The following is a 20,793-nucleotide window of genomic DNA, read 5'->3' as shown; positions in this document are numbered from 1 at the left end:
CAAATTTCACATTCCCAAATTTCACCAAAGGCTGAACTCCCAACAGCCCTGCCTGGGCCTTAACCTCTCTCACCGGTTCCCACGACCCCGGAAGCGTGGAAGCAGCTTGGAGAAACCCGCCGGAGCCCACGCCCACCAGCGGGGCCCGCCCCCTGCGCCCCACGCCCCGCCCCGCCGGCGGGCGTCACGTGGCCCGGCGGGCGGCCAATCAGCGCGGCGCTCTGGGTTTTCGAATCTGCGGCGGGGCCGACGGTTGGGCCGCGCCGGCTGCCGCGGGTCGCCCGGCCCTGGACCGCCGTCCGCCGCCATGCTCGGCGCCGGGCGCTGACGGACCTCCGGCCCGGGGCGGGATGGAGAGTCGGAGCGTGCCCCCCGGCCCTTACCGGGCCACCAAGCTGGTAAGACGGCCGGCCGGCTCCCCGTGAGGACGTGGGGGCTTCCCTTGACGGAGGGCCGGGCGCGGAGCCCTCGTCCGCCCAGGAGGCCGGTGCGGGGACCCCTGGGCGCGCGGAGCCCTCGCCGCACGCGCCGCTCCGCCTCGGGGGTCCGGGCCTGGTCTCCGCGCCCTGCGGGCCGTGCTCCTTCGGGGCCCGCCCTGGTCAGGCGAGCCCGGGCCCCGGCGGCGGCGTCCCCGGGTCGTCAGAATCCTCCCACGGTGGCCGCCCCCACGCCTGATTCTCTGCCCTCATCAGGATTCGGAACGAACCGAGACCGAGTCCTAGTGCTCGATGGGGTCAGATCGGGGGCAGCCCGATGTGACAGCTTCGTTTTGCTGGGTCCGTAGAGTTGCATGCGGGATGTACCGACCAAGTAGCCCTGGGTACTGCTGCCTATTTCAAAACCGAACCCAGCATGTTGAGATACCCATCAGGGATCACGTGCAGTCCCTGGACGTGTCCTTGTGCGCAGTGTCCTGCGCATTTGGATCTTCATGCCAAGAGGATTCAGTGCCGCTGGTTTCGTGACATTAGGAGAGTCACTTAACTTCCGTGAGCCTCAGTTTCCACATTGGTAGAGTGGGGCTAATAATGCATGCCCGCCTTAAGGGATTTCCCGGGAGGATCTGCATGTGAAAGGGTACTGTGATTCATAGAATAATAAACAGCCCATCCTGTGGATACGTTGCAGCTCAGTATAAGTTTATTGAATAAATAAAAGTGTCAAGTGGGGAGGTGTGGGAAGAAAAGATTACAGTTATAGTGTTTTCAGCCCTTAAGGTCTGAGTTGTGATATTGGGGCCACCTAGGTTGGAGAAGTGATTATAGAGTTAGTATGGCATAGCTGGGCTTACAAGTCAGATAGCTCCACCTCATGCAGGATTTTTCCATTTAAAAGTGATGTCTTTCTTCTACACCACCACCACCTTTGTGCTCCACTGTTAGAGCTGGCAAAACCTTAAAGTTTGCATGAATTGAGGACCATTTGGAAAATATGAGTGTCTTTTTAAATGTAGTTATAACACGGGGTCATTAAACACACAATGGAGTTAAAGCTCACTTAATTTACCCCATCTGTTCTGTGTTCACTGTTGGAATCTTCACGGTACTGATACTACAGTAAATAGATAAGCAATTTTCATATTAAAGGTCTTTCACCAGTAAAACCACTGTGAGCTGTGAGTTTTGTTTGGCCAGCCTGGCAGTTAGCAGTTCCAAAGTCAGTAGGCTGGGTTTGAAGGCCTGGGTTCATCTCTCAGCTGTGTGGCCTTGGTCAAAGCATTAAACCTGTCTGTGCTTCACTCATGTTCCCTATCTGAGAATGGGATAATCAGAGTAACTGTTCATACAATGGTGAGAAAGCGACATAATGAATGTAAAGCACTGCGTCTGACAGAAGTGCTGCCAGCATATTATTAATATTAGTTAAGGGAAAAGAGAAAACACAAGAATAAATGCTTTCTCTGTTGAGGACTAGGAGGCAGGTTCGTGTTCATTGCAGTTCTTCAGTGTTCCTCAGTTTCCTAAATGAGCCAACCAGACAATGAAGTGCTTTTAGCCAAAAACTGTTACATAAAAATATTACATAGAATTAAAAAGAAATCAGTATGAGATATAAAATTCATGATGTAGTCAGACGTGAATGAAAGAATTCCTTTGTCTAATTTGTTTCAAATCAGTAAGAGGTTTCATTTTTGTTTTTTGTTTTTTTTTTTTACTATTTTCCTTCTTTTTGCAGTGGAATGAAGTTACCACATCTTTTCGAGCAGGGATGCCTCTAAGAAAACACAGGCAGCACTTTAAAAAATATGGCAATTGTTTTACAGCAGGAGAAGCGGTGGATTGGCTTTATGACCTGTTAAGAAATAATAACAATTTTGGTCCTGAAGTTACAAGACAACAGACTCTCCAACTGTTGAGGAAATTTCTTAAGAATCATGTAATTGAAGACATCAAAGGCAGATGGGGATCAGAAAATCTTGATGACAACAGTCAGCTATTCAGGTACTGAACTGATAAATAACTGCAAAACTGACACTTAACAAGAAAGTTTAACTCCCCGTCTGTTATACTTTTACTAAATAAAATAGCAGCTTCTTCAGGAGAAACAATGTTTTCTTTAGAAAACTTATTGCTCTTAGTCCAATTAAAACCATTTAGAAGTTAAAGTTAATTGCACAATTCAAACTTTTAAATGTTAGATAGTATGTATAATAAAATAAAGAATTGGGAGAAAAGAGTGAGGTATTATCACTTCTGTATATTCTGAGAGCTCTAAAGTGTTGCGAGGACAGATCATTATTAACCTTTAGTTTCATAGACTCAAGATTTACAAGATAAATTTTCACAGGTCCTTGCCTTCAAGTAACATATAATCTTATATATTCTAAGAATATATGGGATGAGATCAATAATAGTAACTATGTAATAAATAACAGAAGAAATATACCAGAGATTAAAGAGAATATTTATTAATCCCTAAAATAGCTAAGCAGGGTAGGGATTACTTCCTTTCTACAGATGAGAAAGCTGAGCCCATGCTTCAGTAAATCTTGTTACCTCTGCCAGAGATACGTTCTTCCACCTTGAAACACTGGGCACGTTTGTCAGACTGGTAAATACATTGCTTCTCGTGTCAGCTCTGTTATGGCTCCTCCCTGGAGCCTCTGACTCCCTCAGGCCAGCACAGTTGCTTTTTCTCTCATGTTCTCAGGGTTCTTTGTTATACATCCATTAAACTAGGTCTTTGGATTCTAACATCCATGCTTTTCTTTCTCTACAAAATTAGTACTTTTCAAATGCAATGTCTTAGAAGTTGATTCTTGCCTTTGTATCAAAGATGATTTATGTCATACAAGTAAACCGCAATAAGCAGCATATGAATACTTAATTTGTGTAACACTCTGCAGATGTTTCCTCTCAGTCACTTCTCAGTCACCTTTGTGAGCCCCTTTGCTGCTGCTCCTACGTTTTCTGTTGCTGGTCCTCAAGCTCCTAAACTTGTCTTCCCTCCACCTCTCTCCCTGGGTCTCTCATGCCAGGTCTTTACCTGCTTTTCTTATGACTTACAAACCTCCAACCCAAATCTCTCTCCTGAGCTTTAGAACCGTATTTTACCTATTAAACAGGCATTTCAAATATAACACGGAAAATCACTATCACCTGTTCAACCAAGATTTTGTCTTCTTGTGTCCATATCTGAACGAACGGTACTGTCTTCCCTGGAGTTGCGTCAGTCCCCTCCCCGTGCTCTCCCCATAATTATGCTGTAATCATCAAACTGTCTCTCTCCTGCCTCAGTAGCTCTCTGATCTGTCCACTTCTCCCTCCACTGTGAATGTTCTTTTTGTTGGGCTCTTATTCTCTTACCTGGAATTCTGCACAGCTCTTCTGCCTCTAGTCTTTCACAGCAGTAACAAAACTATAAAGTACTGAAAAATAAAGCTTACCAAAATGTGTAAGACTTTACTGGAGAAAACTATAAAATTGTATTGAAGGTAGTAAGTGGAGAAGGATATCCTGTTGATGAATCAGAAGACTTGGTATCGTGAATAAGTCACTTCTCCCCAAATTAATTTATAAATTCAGTGCATTTTCCATTTAAAACCCCTATAAATTTTGGTAGAATCTGATAAACAGATTCTAAAGTTCATTTGGTAATGTAAAGGTCCAAGGCGGTTTTGAAGAACAAGGAAGGGAGAATTGCCTTACCTGATATCTGGGCTTAAATTAAAACAATTAAGTACTGAGAAAATAAGCTCATACCTATATGGGAACTTGGTATAAGTTATACATGGATTAAACACCTAAATATGAAAATAAAACCCTTACGAGTGAATATAAGAAAATATTTTTAGGATAGTGGAATAAGAAAGAACTTCTGAGGTAACTCACAAACTTCGCATAAATTTAATGTATGATAAAAGATACCATAGAGTGAAAAAACAGCAAACCATATATTGTTTATGTATATTTATTAAAAGTATAAGGACATGAACAAGTGGGAAATACACTACCTATAGGTTAATGATTTCCCTTAGGAAGAGAGAAAGAAAGAGAATAAGCAAAGAATTTCTTTCATTTTTTAAAAAAAGGGAGGGGGGTGGCCCAGTGGCGTAGTGGTTAAGTTCGCACACTCTGCTTCAGCCGCTTGGGGTTCGCAGGTTTGGATCCAGGGTGTGGACCTACACACTACTCACCAAGCCATGCTATGGTCGCATCCCACATTATTAAATAGAGGAAGTTTGGCACAGATGTTAGCTCAGTGACAAGCTTCCTCAAGCAAAAAGAGGAAGATTGGCAACAGATGTTAGCTCAGGGCCACTCTTCCTCACCAAATAAATTTTAAAAAGATAATGAAGTCTTTGGTAAAGTATTAACAATTGCATTGGTTGATGGTTACATACATGAATGTTGTTTTATATTATTTTCTGTACTTTTTTTGTTTCTTTGAAACAATTTATATTAAAATGAAGGGAGGAAAAAGCATTATAATCAAAAGGAGCAACAGAGACCAAGTTCTGGAAATTAGAACAAGCACAGTCAAACAAAGGGCAGAAAACATATACAAATTAGATAATGTATCAAACAAATTTAGAAAATGTAACATTCTAGAACCATTTTGTATGTAAGCATAGCTCTCCGACAGAGTTTATCCTAATAATAACCCTGATTTATCCAGAAATACAGTTAAAATATGCACAGTATACTAAAAAAAGCAGGAAATTATTAAAATGTTTTTTAAAGATTTAATGAGAAAATCAATATATAGAGAATTTTCATAAAATAATGTAAATAAATCTGGGGTTTTGTGTGATTTTTAAGATAAATAGGCACTAAAAGTTTGTTTCTGATCTCACATTATTTAATTGCATATTATTCTTAAACCAGATTTCCAGCAAATTCTCCGCTTAAAACTCTTCCACGAAGGCATCCAGAATTGAGAAAAAACAGCATAGAGAACTTTTCCAAAGATAAAGATAGTATTTTTAAATTACGAAACTTGTCTCGTAGAACTCCTAAGAAGCATGGATTATATTTCTCTCAGGTAAAACGTCCTTTTTACTAATCCCTAGCTTAAGTATAGTTATCACATGCTTAATAATAGAATCATTAAAAGTAAGTGATTCTTTAATATTTGAGACCGGTACTGAAATATCTTAACCTACATTATATTCTAAAAATATATGTGTATATTTGTTTGGAACTCAGAGAAACAATAATAAAAATGGTAGTGAAACATACTTGAAACGGTATTTGTATAATTTTAGCATGTTTTGTTTTAAATTGATTTGAGGGTGAGGAGGGCAGCCGCAAACCGAAGCTTTATTACCATGTGTTACAGTATTTCTTCAGGCGGCACTTACCGTACAGCCCCACGATGGACTGATACCATAGAATTACTAAATATTAGGAGTGGTGTCAGTTCAGTATTTCCCTAATTTGAGTGGAACGTATTAAACCAAAGTAATTCTTTTTCAGGAAAATACAGAGAAAATGAACTGTGAAATAGTCAATGAAGATCAAGAAAACTCATTTGGTAATAGAGAAATAAGCCAGGAAGATGTTGAAGAAGTTTGGAGATATATTTTTCTGAGCCAGTAAGCTAAAACCAAGTTCTGAGTTGTTGGGAATGTTAATTTTGATGTTTTCGTCAAGAAATGGAAGAGAACTGATCAGTTCTCAAAGCTTAGACTTGAACCTGTATGTATTTCTGAATAAATGCTCTTGCTACAGTTCTAGTACAGTAGGAATAGAAGGTCTGCAGGATGATTGCTTTTTCTTTGAATCAAAGTTGTAGCTATAGTTGAGTGAATATTAGAATCCTTTGAAGGTTATTAAGATAAATATATTTGAAAGTGGACACTGAAATATAAGCCTTAGAAGTTTGGCTTAAGAAAAACAAATATTCTGACAACTTTGTTTGCCAGTCATATTCTTTTATATTTATATTCTATTCCACTTATTTTATAGAGAAAAAATGTTTTATTCTTTCTTCTATTTAGCCTGCAAACCATTTTAGGTGTGTCATCCTTAGAAGAAGTCATAAATCCAGAACAAGTGGTTCCCCAATATGTGATGCACAACATGACCAGCACCAGTAAACATGGGATAGTTCTGCTGCAGGACAAGTCAGGTTGGTATCCATAAAAAGTCAGAATCTTTTTAAACTTGCTAACAGAGGTTGCAGCTATAGTGGCGATGCAGAGAGGCAAAATGGAGAAAGTAGAATAATGGAAAGAGCATCAGGGAGACTATTGCGATATCCTAGGTGCTTTAGTAATCACAGTGGAATAATTTTTAAGTGAATATTATTCCTATTATTTTAGCTCCTAAGGTTAATTCATATGTGATTTTTTAAAAATGGCAGGGTTAAACATCCAAAAAGTATGCAATATAATTGATTAACCAGATTTTGTTGAGGCCTACAATGTGCCAGGCCTTATACTAAAGATTAGTGAGGAGCAAGAGGGGGATGGTCCAGGGAGCCTAGCTGAGTAGTTACATCCAAATTTAGAGGTCAAGACATGCAGAACTGAAGTCACACACAAGAAATTAAGCCCAAACTTTCAAGACCAGTATTCTAAAGATCACTGGCTTTGTGTTAAATATGTTTCTATAATGTATTGATTTCAGATAATATAAGATAGGGAAATCAGGGAAATAATTCAAGACAGATGCATTAGAGAACCTAGATTACAAGAAATGTTTCAATAAACCTACTCAAAATGTTTACTCATTTTTTTTATCATCAGTAGGTGTCCATAGGATTAACTGCCATGTGTTACTTTGAGTTTCTTTCTGTCAGCAAGAACTTTGAGATTTAAATTGTAGGAATAAAAAGTAAATGTCAAAACTTGAGTTATGTCGTACATGCGTGTGGCTTTGGACCAGTCCCATCTTTCATTACCTAAAATGATGTACTTAACAGTATAGGCTCTCATCCAAGCTTCCTGTTTTTTATACCCGTAACCTTTTCAAGTCAACTGTATGTGTGGTTTTTGCGTTTGTGTCAAAACACTACTAGATTTTATGCAGCATACTTCAGTGGCACGTGAAAGATTTTAAGCAAACCTTGCTGTGAAATGGCCCTAATATTGGGAAGTAGCTTGTTTCAGTCGTAGGTCTCACTGCAATCAGTAATATTCACATAGCGTGGCTGTGGTCAGAACAGAAATGAGGTAAAGGAAAGATGGTGGTGCTGGATAAAGATGAATGTTAATTTATTTCCAAACCTCTCCCAAAATGATTAATTCTTGATTTGGGGTAGCTCATTGTTTTATGTATCGTGGAAGGAGTCAAACTCAAGATCTCTATAACTTTTTAAACTTGTGTTTAATGTATTTTCTTGGCCCTATGTCTTATTAAACATAGAGTAACTTTTAATCCTGGTAATACATATATACATCTATAATTATACGTACACACATCCATGAATATATGTATGTGTATATATAATTATAGATGTGTGAAGTTTTAAATATACTATCAAAAATTGTGTGATCTGTTAAACAATGTAAACATGTTTTTTTGTACAGCTGACCTTCCTCACTGGGTGTTATCTGCCATGAAGTGCCTAGCAAATTGTAAGTTAAACAAACAAAAATGTACGTATGTTTTATATTGATAGTATTTAACAAGAACCAAGGGAATTTTTTAAATAGTTTATAAAGGCCCTGATGAAGTGTTTCATTGCTCTTGATGTTTACAGGACAGTCTAGTGGAGCTGATCACATTCCTTTGTGTGTGGAGTGTGTTAGAGAGCCCTTAACCTTTCCAGTGCAGACGGTGATTTTACAAGTCAAGCCCATCTTTTATGGCTCAGTTCTCATAAATCATAAAACCATAGGCTAGAGGGTCTCAAGGAGGTTTTAGGTATGATCTACGTCAGTTGCCTCGTGAGGCCCGGAGAGTTCAAATAGCAGCTTGTCAGTAAAGTAGCTTGTACGCGGGAGGCTTCAATGAGAAACAAAGTCTCCCAAAGCCTGCTTCGGCCGCTTGCCCCTTGCACGGCCTCAGTGTTCAGGAGCTTCATGACGTGCTCCTACTACGTAAGATGGTTAATGGGACTTTCTGAAAAAAGCGTTCTGTCACCAGTCAGCACATCATTGTTTTTAGCATTTCATTCTTCAAGCTTTTTCCATAGTGTTCAGTGACAATGATTTTCGTAAATTAAGACCCTGATTCAAGTACAAAACCCTAATTGCTTTCAAAATCAATTTTAAAAATGTGCAGAATTGTGCTTCTAAATCATCAAAAGTTAAAATATATTTTAATAATTTTGTTACAAAAGTTTTTTTTTAGTTTTTATAAATTTAGTATTTTATTAATGTTTAGGATAAGTATATATTCCCTTGTTGTCCACTGGGTGTCAATATGACAAAATAACAGAATAAATAGCAATAAAGTAAATAAGTTGCAGAAAGATTTTATTTATCAAATGGAGGTAAAGATCTTGATCATAACTTAAGATTTTTGAGTTTCTCTTCCTACCCTCCCCTGACCTGACTGCCCTTCTCTCATACCTTGGCTCATCGTTAGCAACTCACATTAGCATACTTCCAGGCGTTTCACTGGCACCCTATCTTTAGGGACTTTTTTCTTCCCAGTCCATGTCATACCTAAATGATACCAAAGATATAACTTACTGGATTCCATTTTAACAACAATGTATCTAGACAGTCAGTATGAAGACTTTTACTTAACTTATTTAATCCCCCGCAGTAATCCTGTGACATAGGAATCAGTGATCAGTATACTATTCCCAGTTTTCTTCTGGAAGAGAAAACTAAGGCTTAGAAAGTCTTCTGCTAGTACATAAGGAGCTGTGTATTCAAACCTAGGTTCTCTAAGGTCTGTGCTTCTCATCTCAGTAAAGTACTTTCTGTCTTAGAAAACTTTCTAATGATTCTCAAATCTTTTATTCTACCTGTTGAAAGTATTTTTTACGTCCTCCTTAGAAAAGTGTCTATTTTGCTCTGCATAAAACCCATATTAGCCTTCAAGGTATTAAATATTGTGTGATTTGTTTTCTTTAATCCTTTTTCGGTGTATGTGCTCATGCTTGTGTGGCCATACAGAAGTTTGAGGTTTGGGAAGAGAAAGATTTTAACTTGAAAGATAGCATAATGACTCAAATGTGAATGCCTGTGACTGTCACTAGGGAGACTTGCAAAAGATTCTGATTCGGTTGATTCAATGGATCGGGAATCTTTTTTTTTCCCTTTTAATCATGCCTCAGAAGATTCTTATAGCAAAGATTCCCAGAGCAGAGTTGGGAAACTCTAAATTAGTGAGACAGAAGCAAACATTTCGAGGTCATTAGTTCCTAGCTCCACCCCCAAAGATTCTGCTCCATATAGAGGAACTTACATTTTGAGTAGTCACATTGGATGATTCTCGTTATGTAGTCCATGGGTCACAGTTTAAATGGTGTTGGACCTTAAGGTCCTGGGTCTGGCTCTCACTTTCCGCTGCTCTAAATTCTAATTCTAGCTTTGCCACCAGTGACTCTTTCATCTTGAACAAGTTACTCTGGACTTCAGTTTCCTCATCTGTAATGGGAGATCAGATCTTATTTCTGAGGAAAACACTAATGAGTGGGTGTGATTATTTCAATAATGTTAAGCTAATGAAACAGCAATGTAGAGATATTATTTAAAGTCATTAAGGATATACTTCATGTCAGGCCAAATTTATTCATAAAAATGGAAATTTACAAGAGGCCAGCCCAGTGGCGCAGCCGTTAAATTCACACATTCCGCTTTAGCGGCCTGGGATTCACTGGTTCAGGATCCCAGGTGCGGACATGTCTCCGCTTATCAAGCCATGCTGTGGCAGGCGTCCCACATGTAAAGTAGAGGAAGATGGCACAGATGTTAGCTCAAGGCCAGTCTTCCTCAGCAAAAAGAGGAGGATTGGCAGCAGATGTTAACTCAGGGCTAATCTTCCTCAAAAAAAAAAAAGAAAAGAAAAGAAAATGTAAATTTACAAAAGACAATTTGGAAGAATTATTTGCATTATCCAAACAGTCTTCACTTTATAAAATGAATTGTGATCAAATCCCATTAAAGTAAACTTCCCTGATGCTTTTAAAATATATTTCAAAGTTTGCTTTAGATGCACTTTTTCAGAGATATAAATATTAAAATACTAGCAGTTGCTTACAGTGATTTTGAAAAGATAATGAGAGGGAATGAAATGTACATAATACTTTAAATTTAAATTTTGAATTGTGACAAAATTTGTCATTAAACATAGCTCCTTTTTGAAATACAGGTTTTATACTTTTTTTATTTTGGAGAACGTGAGGAAGATTAGCCCTGAGTTAATGTCTGTTGCCAGTCTTCCTCTTTTTGCTTGAGAAAGATTGTCCCTGAGCTAACATCTGTACTAATCTTCCTCTATTTTGTGTGTGGGTTGCTGCCACAGCGTGGCTTGATGGGCAGTGTGTGGGTTTGCACCTGGGATCTGAACCCGCAAATCCTGGGCTGCCAAAGCGGAACGTGCATGAACTTAACCAGCATGCCACTAGGCCAGCTCCTAGGTTTTACACTTTTTATAAGTATATTTAAAATAAAATATATTTTGCCTGTTTTAATTTTTTTCTTTTTTTGCCTTCTACTTCTTAGGGCCAAGAAGTAATGATATGAATAATCCAACTTATGTTGGATTTGAACGAGATGTATTCAGGACAATTGCAGATTATTTTCTCGATCTCCCTGAACCTCTGCTCACCTTTGAATATTATGAATTATTTGTGAATATTTTGGGTATGTATGGATTTTTACTTATTATTTAAATTCATTTTATTAAAGTTTGCAAGTCTCCCACAATTTAAAAGATCTGAAAGTATAGGTAAATATGAAGGGCGCAGGCTATAAATTATTTTAAAATTGGGACTACTCCAGTTGCTGTTGTGTTGCTTTCCAGTAATTCAAATAGATCATTCCAACACCAGTTCTCTACAGCAATTGTGTGTCCTACAGTCCATTTCTGACACTACCCAAAGTTAGCTCAGACCCCACAGGTTAAGGACAGAGTCCTTTGATTCGAATACTGACTACCCGGAGTTAGTGCAGACTCCACAGCTTTAGGGCCCAGTTCCTAAGACGGCCTCACTGCAGACCCCAGCTGCAGCTGACAGCCCCAGGCTCACTCGCTCACACTTCTGCCCGGCTATCTACCAGTTCAGGGCTTCCCATGACCCCCTCAGGTTTCATAATTCACTACAACGACTCACAGAACTCTGGAAAAGTGCTTTCCATAGTGATTACCAGTTTGTTATAAAGGATACAAGTCAGGAATAGACAGATGGAAGAGGTATGTAGGGTGAGGTATGGGGTCAGAGTTGTGCAGAGCTCGCAAGCCCTCTCCAGGAGTGCCACCCCCCAAGCACATCCGTGTGTTCACCAGCCCGGAGGTCCCTTAGCTTTGTTGTTTCAGAGTATTAGCTGAGGTCTCATTGCACAGGTGTGATTGATTAAATCATTGGTAATCGAACTCAACTCCAGTCCCCCTCCCCTGCAGGGAGGTCCGAGGTAGGGCCGAAAGTTCCAACCTTCTGTTCCAGGCGGGGCCAGCCCTAAGTCACCTCACTAGCATAAACTCAGATGTGCTCAGCTGGGCTCTTTATGAATAAGGAAAGACTCCTGTCACTCTGGAAATTCTGAGGGTCTTGGGAGCTCTGTACCAGGTACCAGAGACAAAAAACAAATACATGTTTTCTTATTCTACAGTTGTCTAATAATTAAGAGCTTTCTAATACTTGTAGACTGAGAGCAGAGATTTTTTAAGGTATTTGACGCAATCCATTTAAGTAGATTGGTGAAATAAATTGTAAAGTTATTTATATCACAGGTTGGAAAAGCTCTAGTCAGTCTTGCACTTTGTAACCGAATGTCGCATGTGTCCTATTTAAGTGGCTTCTGAATTAAGCAACTCCTATTTGTTGCTATACTAACAATATATACTATATTGATGCTTTATTTTTTTAACTTTACCGTTTGTTGTTTTTGTTTTATTTTTGTCCACCGTCATACAGTTGCATCTTAATTTTTGTTTCATTTCCTGGTAGTTGTTTGTGGCTACGTCACAGTTTCAGATAGACCCAGTGGGATACATAAAATCCAAGATGATCCACAGTCTGCAAAAATCCTTCACTTAAACAGTTTGAATTCCTTCAAATCAACTGAGTGTCTTCTTCTCAGTCTGCTTCATAAAGACAAAAACAAAGAAGAATCAGATACCACTGAGAGACTGCGGATAAGTGATCAAGGATTTCACGAAAAATGTGCTAAGAAAATGCAGCTAATTAATTTAAAAAACAGAAGAGCCAGTGCTAATGACATAGTGGGAGGAAGTTGTCGTAATTTAATAGGCTTAAGTAGTATGCATGTTCTGTCCTCTAGCATCAAACCGAGGTGCTGTTCTTTAGAAGGAATAGTAGATTTACCAGGGAGTTCAAGTAGAGAGGTCTCCAGTATCTTCCATCAGTCTGTTCTGAACGTAGAAGGACAAAATAGTAAACAGTTTTTAGTGTCTAAGACAAAACAGGAATCCTTAATGAATCTTCACTCAGAGGAAAGTAGTCAGAAGCCACTCTCTGTTGGTTTTAAGAGAACCTCTACTTTGACTGTTCAAGACCAAGAGGAGTTATATAATGGGAAATGCAAATCAAAACAGCTTTGTAGATCTCAGAGTTTGCTTTTAAGAAGTAGTACAAGAAGGAATAGTTATATCAATATGCCAGTGGCTGAAATTGTCGTGAAACCAAATCTTGGACAAGGCAGCACAAGTGTGCACACAGCTGTGGAAGGTGAACTCGGAGAGTCTAGAGCCACAATCAATAAAAGACTCTGCAAAAGTACAGTAGAACTCTCAGCCAATTCTTTACCTCCAGCTTCTTCTCTGTTGACTGGCACACAAAGTAAGGTTGATGCTTGGAATGCATGAATATTAACTTTTAGTGTTTACTAACTGTGTTTGGCTTACCTGTCTATTCTTCTCTGAAATTGCTTTATTTTTCCCTCCAAAAGGAAAGTTTCTTATTGTAAAAGACTCTTGTCATGTCATAACCAAGATTTATTCTACTTACCTAAATCACTTATTTTCTTTCCCTTCAATTTCACTTATTCTGAGTCACTTTATTTGTAATAAGTGAGGGATTTTAATATTCTAATAGGTTATGGAGAAAATAATGAAAATCTTTCCATGCTTTTGAGTAATGTGGAAATTTCTAGGAATAGTTAAAAGAAATTAAATACTAAAATATTATTTTGCCTTCTTTATGTAACTATATATGCTGGTAGTATGAAAGCAACTAGTGTCATTGATGACTTTTTCGGGGGGTGACTTTGCCTTCTAGGTCTGCTGCAGCCTCATTTAGAGCGGGTTGCCATCGACGCACTACAGTTATGTTGTCTGTTACTTCCCCCACCAAACCGTAGAAAGCTTCAACTGTTAATGCGCATGATTTCTCGAATGAGTCAAAATGTCGATATGCCCCAACTTCATGATGCAATGGGTACAAGATCCCTGGTAAGTTGATTTCTTAAGGAAAGAATAAGCCCTGGTTCATAAACCAAACAAAGAAAACCACTTTCTAAAAGTACTAGTCTTGATGTTGTAGTCTTGAAATCATAGATTCTTACGTTAGAAAGGCTCTTAAAAGTCTGATCTTCCCTAGCATCAGAATGCTGGTGTGTCAATCCTCTGTGCTCAGTCTGTTATACTTTCACATTCTGATCTTTATCTCGTCTGAGGACTTTGCCTTTTGGCTCGTCCTATATCACTTCGCAATGATTGACCCAGACCGTCGGACCACGTTATATTGCCTTGTGCCCATTCTGTCTGCTGGGGAAGGAAAAGGAGATGGAGGCCCTGGTGAAAGCTGAAGGGCACTATAACTCTGAAGCACAGAATAGACACCCATGTACAGTGAGGCAAAGTGTTTCAGAGATTGTGTTAGCGGGAAAGTTGTATTTGATGAGGTATGTGAATTAGGATAGCACGTCGTCATGGGCAGGAAGTTGGAGAAACTGCTGTGGGCGGTCTCGGACTCCCTTAGAGGCTGAGGGTGGAGACATTTATGTGCAGACATGGATTGGAAGTGAACTCTCAAAATAGTAACTCTGATCTCGCTCCCTTTGTTGTTGAGCTGCCCTTCCTCAGGGTGCAGCTCCAGTTTACAGGAGGTTCCATGGCGAGGAACCTGGAGCTAAGCTCTGTTCTTCCACTCATCAGGACAGTCTTGAGCAATGACAGACCTAACACAAAGAGGAAGGATTGTCCTCGAGTACTTGTGGCATCCTTCAAAAGCATGGAGGAGTTTTTAGGGGAAGATATTTTGAGAGACGTGAGTGAGAAGGAGATAATTTTGGTTTTATACTTTTGAGTTTAAGGTTATAGGACATCCAAATGAAATTTATCCAACAGAATGTAGGAAATGTGAGCCCAGTGAGGAAAGTTCAGGGCAGGAGGCAAGCTGTTTAGAGAGGTGGGAGTTGAAGCTGTGAGTAAATGAGCTCTACAAAGCTGAGAAAGAATCAAACAGCTGAGGGCTGAGCCTTGGAACAAGATAGGAAAACCTGCCTGACACGTAGAAATAAAACCAAAAATATTTCAGTTCAGTAAATATGCTCATCATCTATTATGTGCAAAATACTTAAAATAGAATTCCGATATTTTAATTGCTTTAGAATGAGGTGTGTGGGTCTTATACTGAGTGGGTTATATGGATATGAACGAGAGGCCCAGGATTTGAAGACTCCTCATGAGGGAATTGAAAAACAGATGTGTTAATTGCTTTTAAAAATTGATGAGGTAAGCATTAAAAACTATTTTGCAGAGTTTCCAAAGATAAATGGTGCCAACCTTGTAACCACTAATGCTTAGATTATATATTCTGGTGTTTTTGTGGGATTAATTTAATGTAGTAAGTCATTGTTCTATGGCATTCTTTAAGCAACATATCTATATGGTATTAATGGAACTTATGGTGTTTACTGATAAAATTGTGGCAAAATTAAGGAAGAAGCTAAACCTTTTATAATCCTTTGCATTTATATTAAGGAAATACTTAATAAGTACTTTTAAAACAATAATAGACATTCTCACCTTTCTAATGTAATAAATTATTGTCCTCATTTTTAAGATGAAGTCTGCTAATCACTTTATCTGAATACTTCAGCATAGTTCTACCCAGAAATTACTGATAGTCTAATTTATATAAAACTTTAGGTTTTTAAAGTCATATCTTTTAATATATTTCTAGATGATACACACTTTTTCTCGGTGTGTGCTGTGCTGTGCTGAAGAAGTGGATCTTGATGAGCTTCTTGCTGCAAGATTGGTTTCTTTCTTAATGGATCATCATCAGGAAATTCTTCAAGTACCCTCTTACTTACAGACTGCAGTGGAGAAACATCTTGACTACTTAAAAAAGGGCCATGTATGTATTGCAAGTCTTAAAATTCTCTGCATTAGTAAATTACAAGTAGCAAATTCATCTCAAACTAGTCTAATCAACGAGGGAGACTTTATCAGCTCACATAAATAACCTCTAAAAGTCAGGAGTGTAGACAGAATCTGGGGACACAAATAGCAATGGGACTGTTTCCATCCACCTGTCTCTTATTTTCATTTTGGTCCTGTATTTGACAAATGGCTCCTTCACAGGATGGGGAACATGACTGATTAAAGCCCTTGAGTCACAGACTTAGAATCCAAAGGGAAAAAGAGCCATCCCTCCACCACCAATCTGGAATGTTCTTGGTATGGACTCTGATTGGCCGAATCTAGGCTAAATACACATTCTTTGTGGGTTTGAGGGTGAGTGGGTTGGAGAGAGGGCCATACTCTGATTGGCTTTACATAGATTAGAGGAGAATCTGTTCTTCAGAAAAGGTGAGGAGAATGGAGGTAGAATGGAAAGGAACTGTTACAAGGAGAGAAGGAGTACTGAGCAGCGAAAACTAACAGTTGTCTTTCATATTTAGTCTTTGGCTGCCCAGCACAATATTCATGTTTCTTCCTATGCAGGCCGTTCTAATATTTCCCTGACTTATAACTATCCCCTACAATTTCTTTTCTTATCAACAGACGTTATGGGCTCTGCTCATGCCCCTACTTCTCACAAACAGTAGATGAATACTTTAACTATTACTATGTCAGAACATTGATGTTTTAAGATGAATTAAAATATCGCTTCAATTGTTACTGTTTTGTAGTTAAAAGAATAAAACCCATGGTTAATGGTAACAATGATGAAAGCTAACTTTATTAAATACTTATTGAGTGCTAATCACTTTATATACATTATCTCATGTAATCCCCATTTTACAGATGAGGAAACAGACCAAGAGAAGTTCAATAACTTGCTGAGGGTTACAAAGCCAGCGGGTTGTGGAGCTGAGACTTACATCCTACTGACTTATCACCACTCTACTGCATGATATAGTTTTCTTAAAGTGTTGAATAATAGGTACTAACTCACATCAAACAACGCTTTACCAAATAGGAACGTGACCAGAATTAATAGACTTGGACTGTATCATTTCGTTCACTGCAGATTAAAAACCCCGGAGAGGGACTGATGGTTCCTTTGCCAACATACTCATACTGTAAGCAGATTAGTGCTCAGGAGTTTGATGAACAGAAAGTTTCTACCTCTCAAGCTGCACTTGCAGAACTTTTAGAGAATATTATTAAAAACAAGAGTTTGCCTCTAAAGGAGAAAAGGAAAAAACTAAAACAGGTAAGGGAACGAGCAAGTTCTCAATTGTGTAAATATTTTCTAATATGCTGTTGCTGATCGTTGCTTCATAGCACTTGGAATTTAATTTCCCATTTTAATATTTTGGATTTTAAATATTGGATACATGGGCTATGTATGACTACCTTACCTGCCTGGCTTTACTCTTTATCCTGAAATTTAGATAATAATAATAGGTACTCTCCTTTACGTCTGGTGGTTTGTATTTACACCTTGGATTAGCCTGGGAAAACAACTGCAAAACTTGGATTATAACACATGACTGTAGTGACTCATTGATGCCATTGAGGATTTTAGCTCTACATCAACATCCAGTAGAACATGATTCTGACGAGTCCAATTCCAGGTCTGAGACACTCAGAAAGAATACGAAATATACTAGATCCCTGTGACCGTCATTGGCTCTACCAATGGGAAGGAAGAAGATCTGGAATTTAGGGGGAGAGTTAGCATCAGAAGAGAATCCTAGAATGTTAGTGCTAACTGGGATCTAAGAAATCTCACCTTTTACAAATGAGAGCAGAAGGAGGAGCAAGGGTGAAGTGAAAGGACATGCATTTCTGTAATACGTCTTTGAGAAAGGCAGGCACTGAATTCCTATATAATGTTGAACATTGGTTTCCACTAGGATAGTAATGTTAAATACCTTCTAACTGCTCACCTCGTTTTTAAGTTTCAGAAGGAATATCCCTTGATATATCAGAAGAGATTTCCAACCACGGAGAGTGAAGCAGCACTTTTTGGTGACAAACCTACAATCAAGCAACCAATGCTAATTTTAAGAAAACCAAAGTTTCGTAGTCTAAGATACTAACTGAATTAAAAATTATATAATACATGTGGAACTTTGGTGAATGAAGCCATATCTAAGAATCCAGCCACTAAGAAGGAAGTCTATTTATTAATAAGGTTTTTCTAAATAAAACACATGCAAGGAGGTGCCAAAATAGTTTTTAATCAACATGAGACTAAGAACCTAGTGGATCTCAGCTGAGAGCAAATAACAATAGATGATATCAGATATTTTAACCAGAAACAATCTTGTTTCACAACATCTGGAAAAGCTATCATGGTGTGTGCTAAAATTTTATTTACTTGAATTTTGAAAACTGACATAAATATTCATCAAGATTAAGCTGTAATTCTGTCTTTACAAGAAGACAACTTATCTGCACGTGTGCTTATGAATATTAGCTAAAGAAATAGTTGTTTAGGGTTACTTTTGTTTCTAAATTTAAGAATGTGAAGAATATTTGAAGACTCAGTGAGTTACTTCTCTACTGCTAAATGTTGCACTCTTGTATATTCTCTTTCTACTTTTGATATTTATATATGTATGTGTTTTTGAAATATGTATATATAAGACTTTGGTTTGCCTTAAAACTTTATCCCAATTACTTCAGTTATTCTTTTTTAAAATAGATCTTTTACATTCTTATGTTCATGAATCTACTAGAAGATAGAGATACAAAAGACGTGTAAGGCAATCATGTACTCTTTCAAAAGATATTTATTTAGCAACTACTGTGTGTCTTTCATTATTCCAGATGGGGAGAAACAATGATGAATAAAACAGAAAATCTCTTCCCTTAAAGTATTTATTTTCCAGGCAAGGGAGGTATACCTATCAGATACTTAAAATAACCATATACCCCCTAAATCACGTCATGGGGATTCCTTCAGCTGAAGACTGACCTCTGATGATGGAACAGTTCTCTAAGCTGGTGTTTTCCAAACTGCTGCATATTGGAAACACCTGGAGAGTCTTAAAACAATACATGCTCAGGCACTACCGTAGACCGATTAAATCCAAATTGTAAGGGATGATATATAGGCGTCAGTATTTTTGAAACTCTCTAGGTGACTCCAGTATTCAGCCAGTTTTGAGAATCGGTGCCCTAAACACTTTTCATAAACATTTACTGCATTTAAGTACCTGGTGGCACACTGGCTTTATTCTTTCATTGTATGAAAATGCCAAGTGTAAATGCCTCTCATCTTAATACAAGGTTATCCAAATTTCTGCTTGATTGAGTACAAACTTGGCACAGTTTTTCTTGCATATTTTACTCCAAGATTGTTTAATATTCATTCCTTAAGTGTAAAGATACACATAATGCCTAGGATGTAATAGACATTTATTGTTCAGTGACTGTTCTGATTTCTCAATGTAATGTCCTACTATAAAATGACAGCATTCCATTTGAAATTACTATTTTTTATTAAAAATTTGGAGAGAAAACGATAACTGTATCTTTTGCCCAGAAACCTTAGCTATAAAATTATTGGACCAAATTAGAATTCTTTCCAAGGTATTTGTATGCTAAAACTTTTCCTGTTTAACAGTGTGTAATAATGTGAATTCTGTTGCATATTGAGATAAAAATTATGTGGGTTTTGTAACAATTTAATTCTGTTTTCGTATTTATTGAAATTAAATATATAAATATTATAAAGACATTGTAAACTTTCATCTGCATTAGTGTGCATGTGATTGAGATTACAAAATACATGGTGTAACGCTTTAATAATGTGAACTCTGAAGTCAGATTTGAATCCTCCTGTGCTTTTTACTATGTAACCACAGACAAATTACTTAACTTCTCCAAGTCCCAGTTTCCTTATCTGTAAGATGAAGGTTATAATAGTACCTCTCTTTTAGGATTGTTGTGAGAATCAAATAGAGTAATGCATGTGAAGTGTCTAGCCTAGAATAAGCACTCTGTAAGTATTTGCAGTTATTACTAAAATTCAACTAGGATTATAGCACTAGAAAAGATCTGAGCAAAAAAAGTAGTCCTCTCAATTGCTTTGGGCAGACATGAACCAAAACAAAATTGTGAACAATTGATGAGTCTTATTAAACTATTTTTTAGTTTTGAGACAAAGGTTCTGATTGAATATTTTTTATCTAGTATAAAGGAAAAATTTGATGAGGAAGGAAAGCATGAATTTCTTCAGAAGCAATATCCTTGAGTGTGTGAAAGCTTATGGGATGCAGGACACAAGTAGAGGGCTTGGCCTTCGGCTAGAACATAGATTCCATTCTATCAGGAAAAAAAGGCAGGGTGTTTAAGTTCAAATATAGATAGGTTGATTGGTTGACTTGATGTTGATTGCTTATAGAAATTCTCTTCTAATTGCTTTTGCTGTTTGGGGAAATAAGAATCAAATTCAATGGCTGAGAGTAAATCCGGGTGGAGGGGAGGTTGTGCAGTTGAAGAAAGAGAAGGTGTAAAACAGTCTAGCTAACTTGTGGGGTGCGCAGGGTGCACCAGATCAGATGCTGTCTGGTTGTTTTATAGTGATAGTTCTGGTCCCAGTAGTTATTGCCTCCAACCATCCCCAATGGCTTCTCCTAATGGTTGTCATAATGACCCACTCTCCCCACATACTGTCCAGACAGTTATGTAGCATTCACTAGTGGAAAGTACATAGGATTTCCTACTGACTACCTTTTTTCTGTCCTTGGGAAGCTTAAACTCTGAGTTTCTTCATCTGTAAAATATGAATAATAACATCTACCTAACCAACTTGCTGTGGTAATCAAAAAAGGCAATATATTTAAATCTTGAACTTGCA

The 20,793-nt window shown here is 38.2% G+C and overlaps 1 protein-coding gene across 3 annotated transcripts; it reads left to right on the top strand.

Moving 5' to 3' along the window:
• Nucleotides 1–229: 229 nt before the first annotated feature.
• On the top strand, nt 230–19,682 carry DEPDC1 (DEP domain containing 1). Of its 3 annotated transcripts, none has more exons than XR_011494808.1 (12): nt 230–398; nt 2,176–2,441; nt 5,328–5,484; nt 5,919–6,037; nt 6,443–6,573; nt 7,976–8,023; nt 11,069–11,209; nt 12,514–13,365; nt 13,804–13,976; nt 15,712–15,888; nt 16,782–16,920; nt 17,008–17,133. XR_011494808.1 is itself a non-coding variant. In XM_014867335.3 (12 exons), the coding sequence occupies exons 1-12, from the start codon at nt 351–353 to the stop codon at nt 18,023–18,025; spliced, it is 2,439 nt and encodes an 812-aa protein (XP_014722821.1). In that variant the 5' UTR covers nt 230–350; the 3' UTR covers nt 18,026–19,682. The 3 variants fall into 3 exon arrangements, 2 of the variants coding, with proteins under 2 accessions (XP_014722821.1, XP_014722822.1); XM_014867335.3 differs by lacking the exon at nt 16,782–16,920 and adding an exon at nt 17,885–19,682 and having other exon boundaries at nt 17,008–17,193; XM_014867336.3 differs by lacking the exons at nt 12,514–13,365; nt 16,782–16,920 and adding an exon at nt 17,885–19,682 and having other exon boundaries at nt 17,008–17,193.
• The last annotated feature ends 1,111 nt before the right edge of the window (nt 19,683–20,793 follow it).

Source organism: Equus asinus, chromosome 16 (assembly GCF_041296235.1).
Source record: "Equus asinus isolate D_3611 breed Donkey chromosome 16, EquAss-T2T_v2, whole genome shotgun sequence".
NCBI lineage: Eukaryota > Metazoa > Chordata > Mammalia > Perissodactyla > Equidae > Equus > Equus asinus.
The sequence above is the reverse complement of the archived record's forward strand: the minus strand, read 5'-3'. Positions and strand labels throughout refer to the sequence as shown.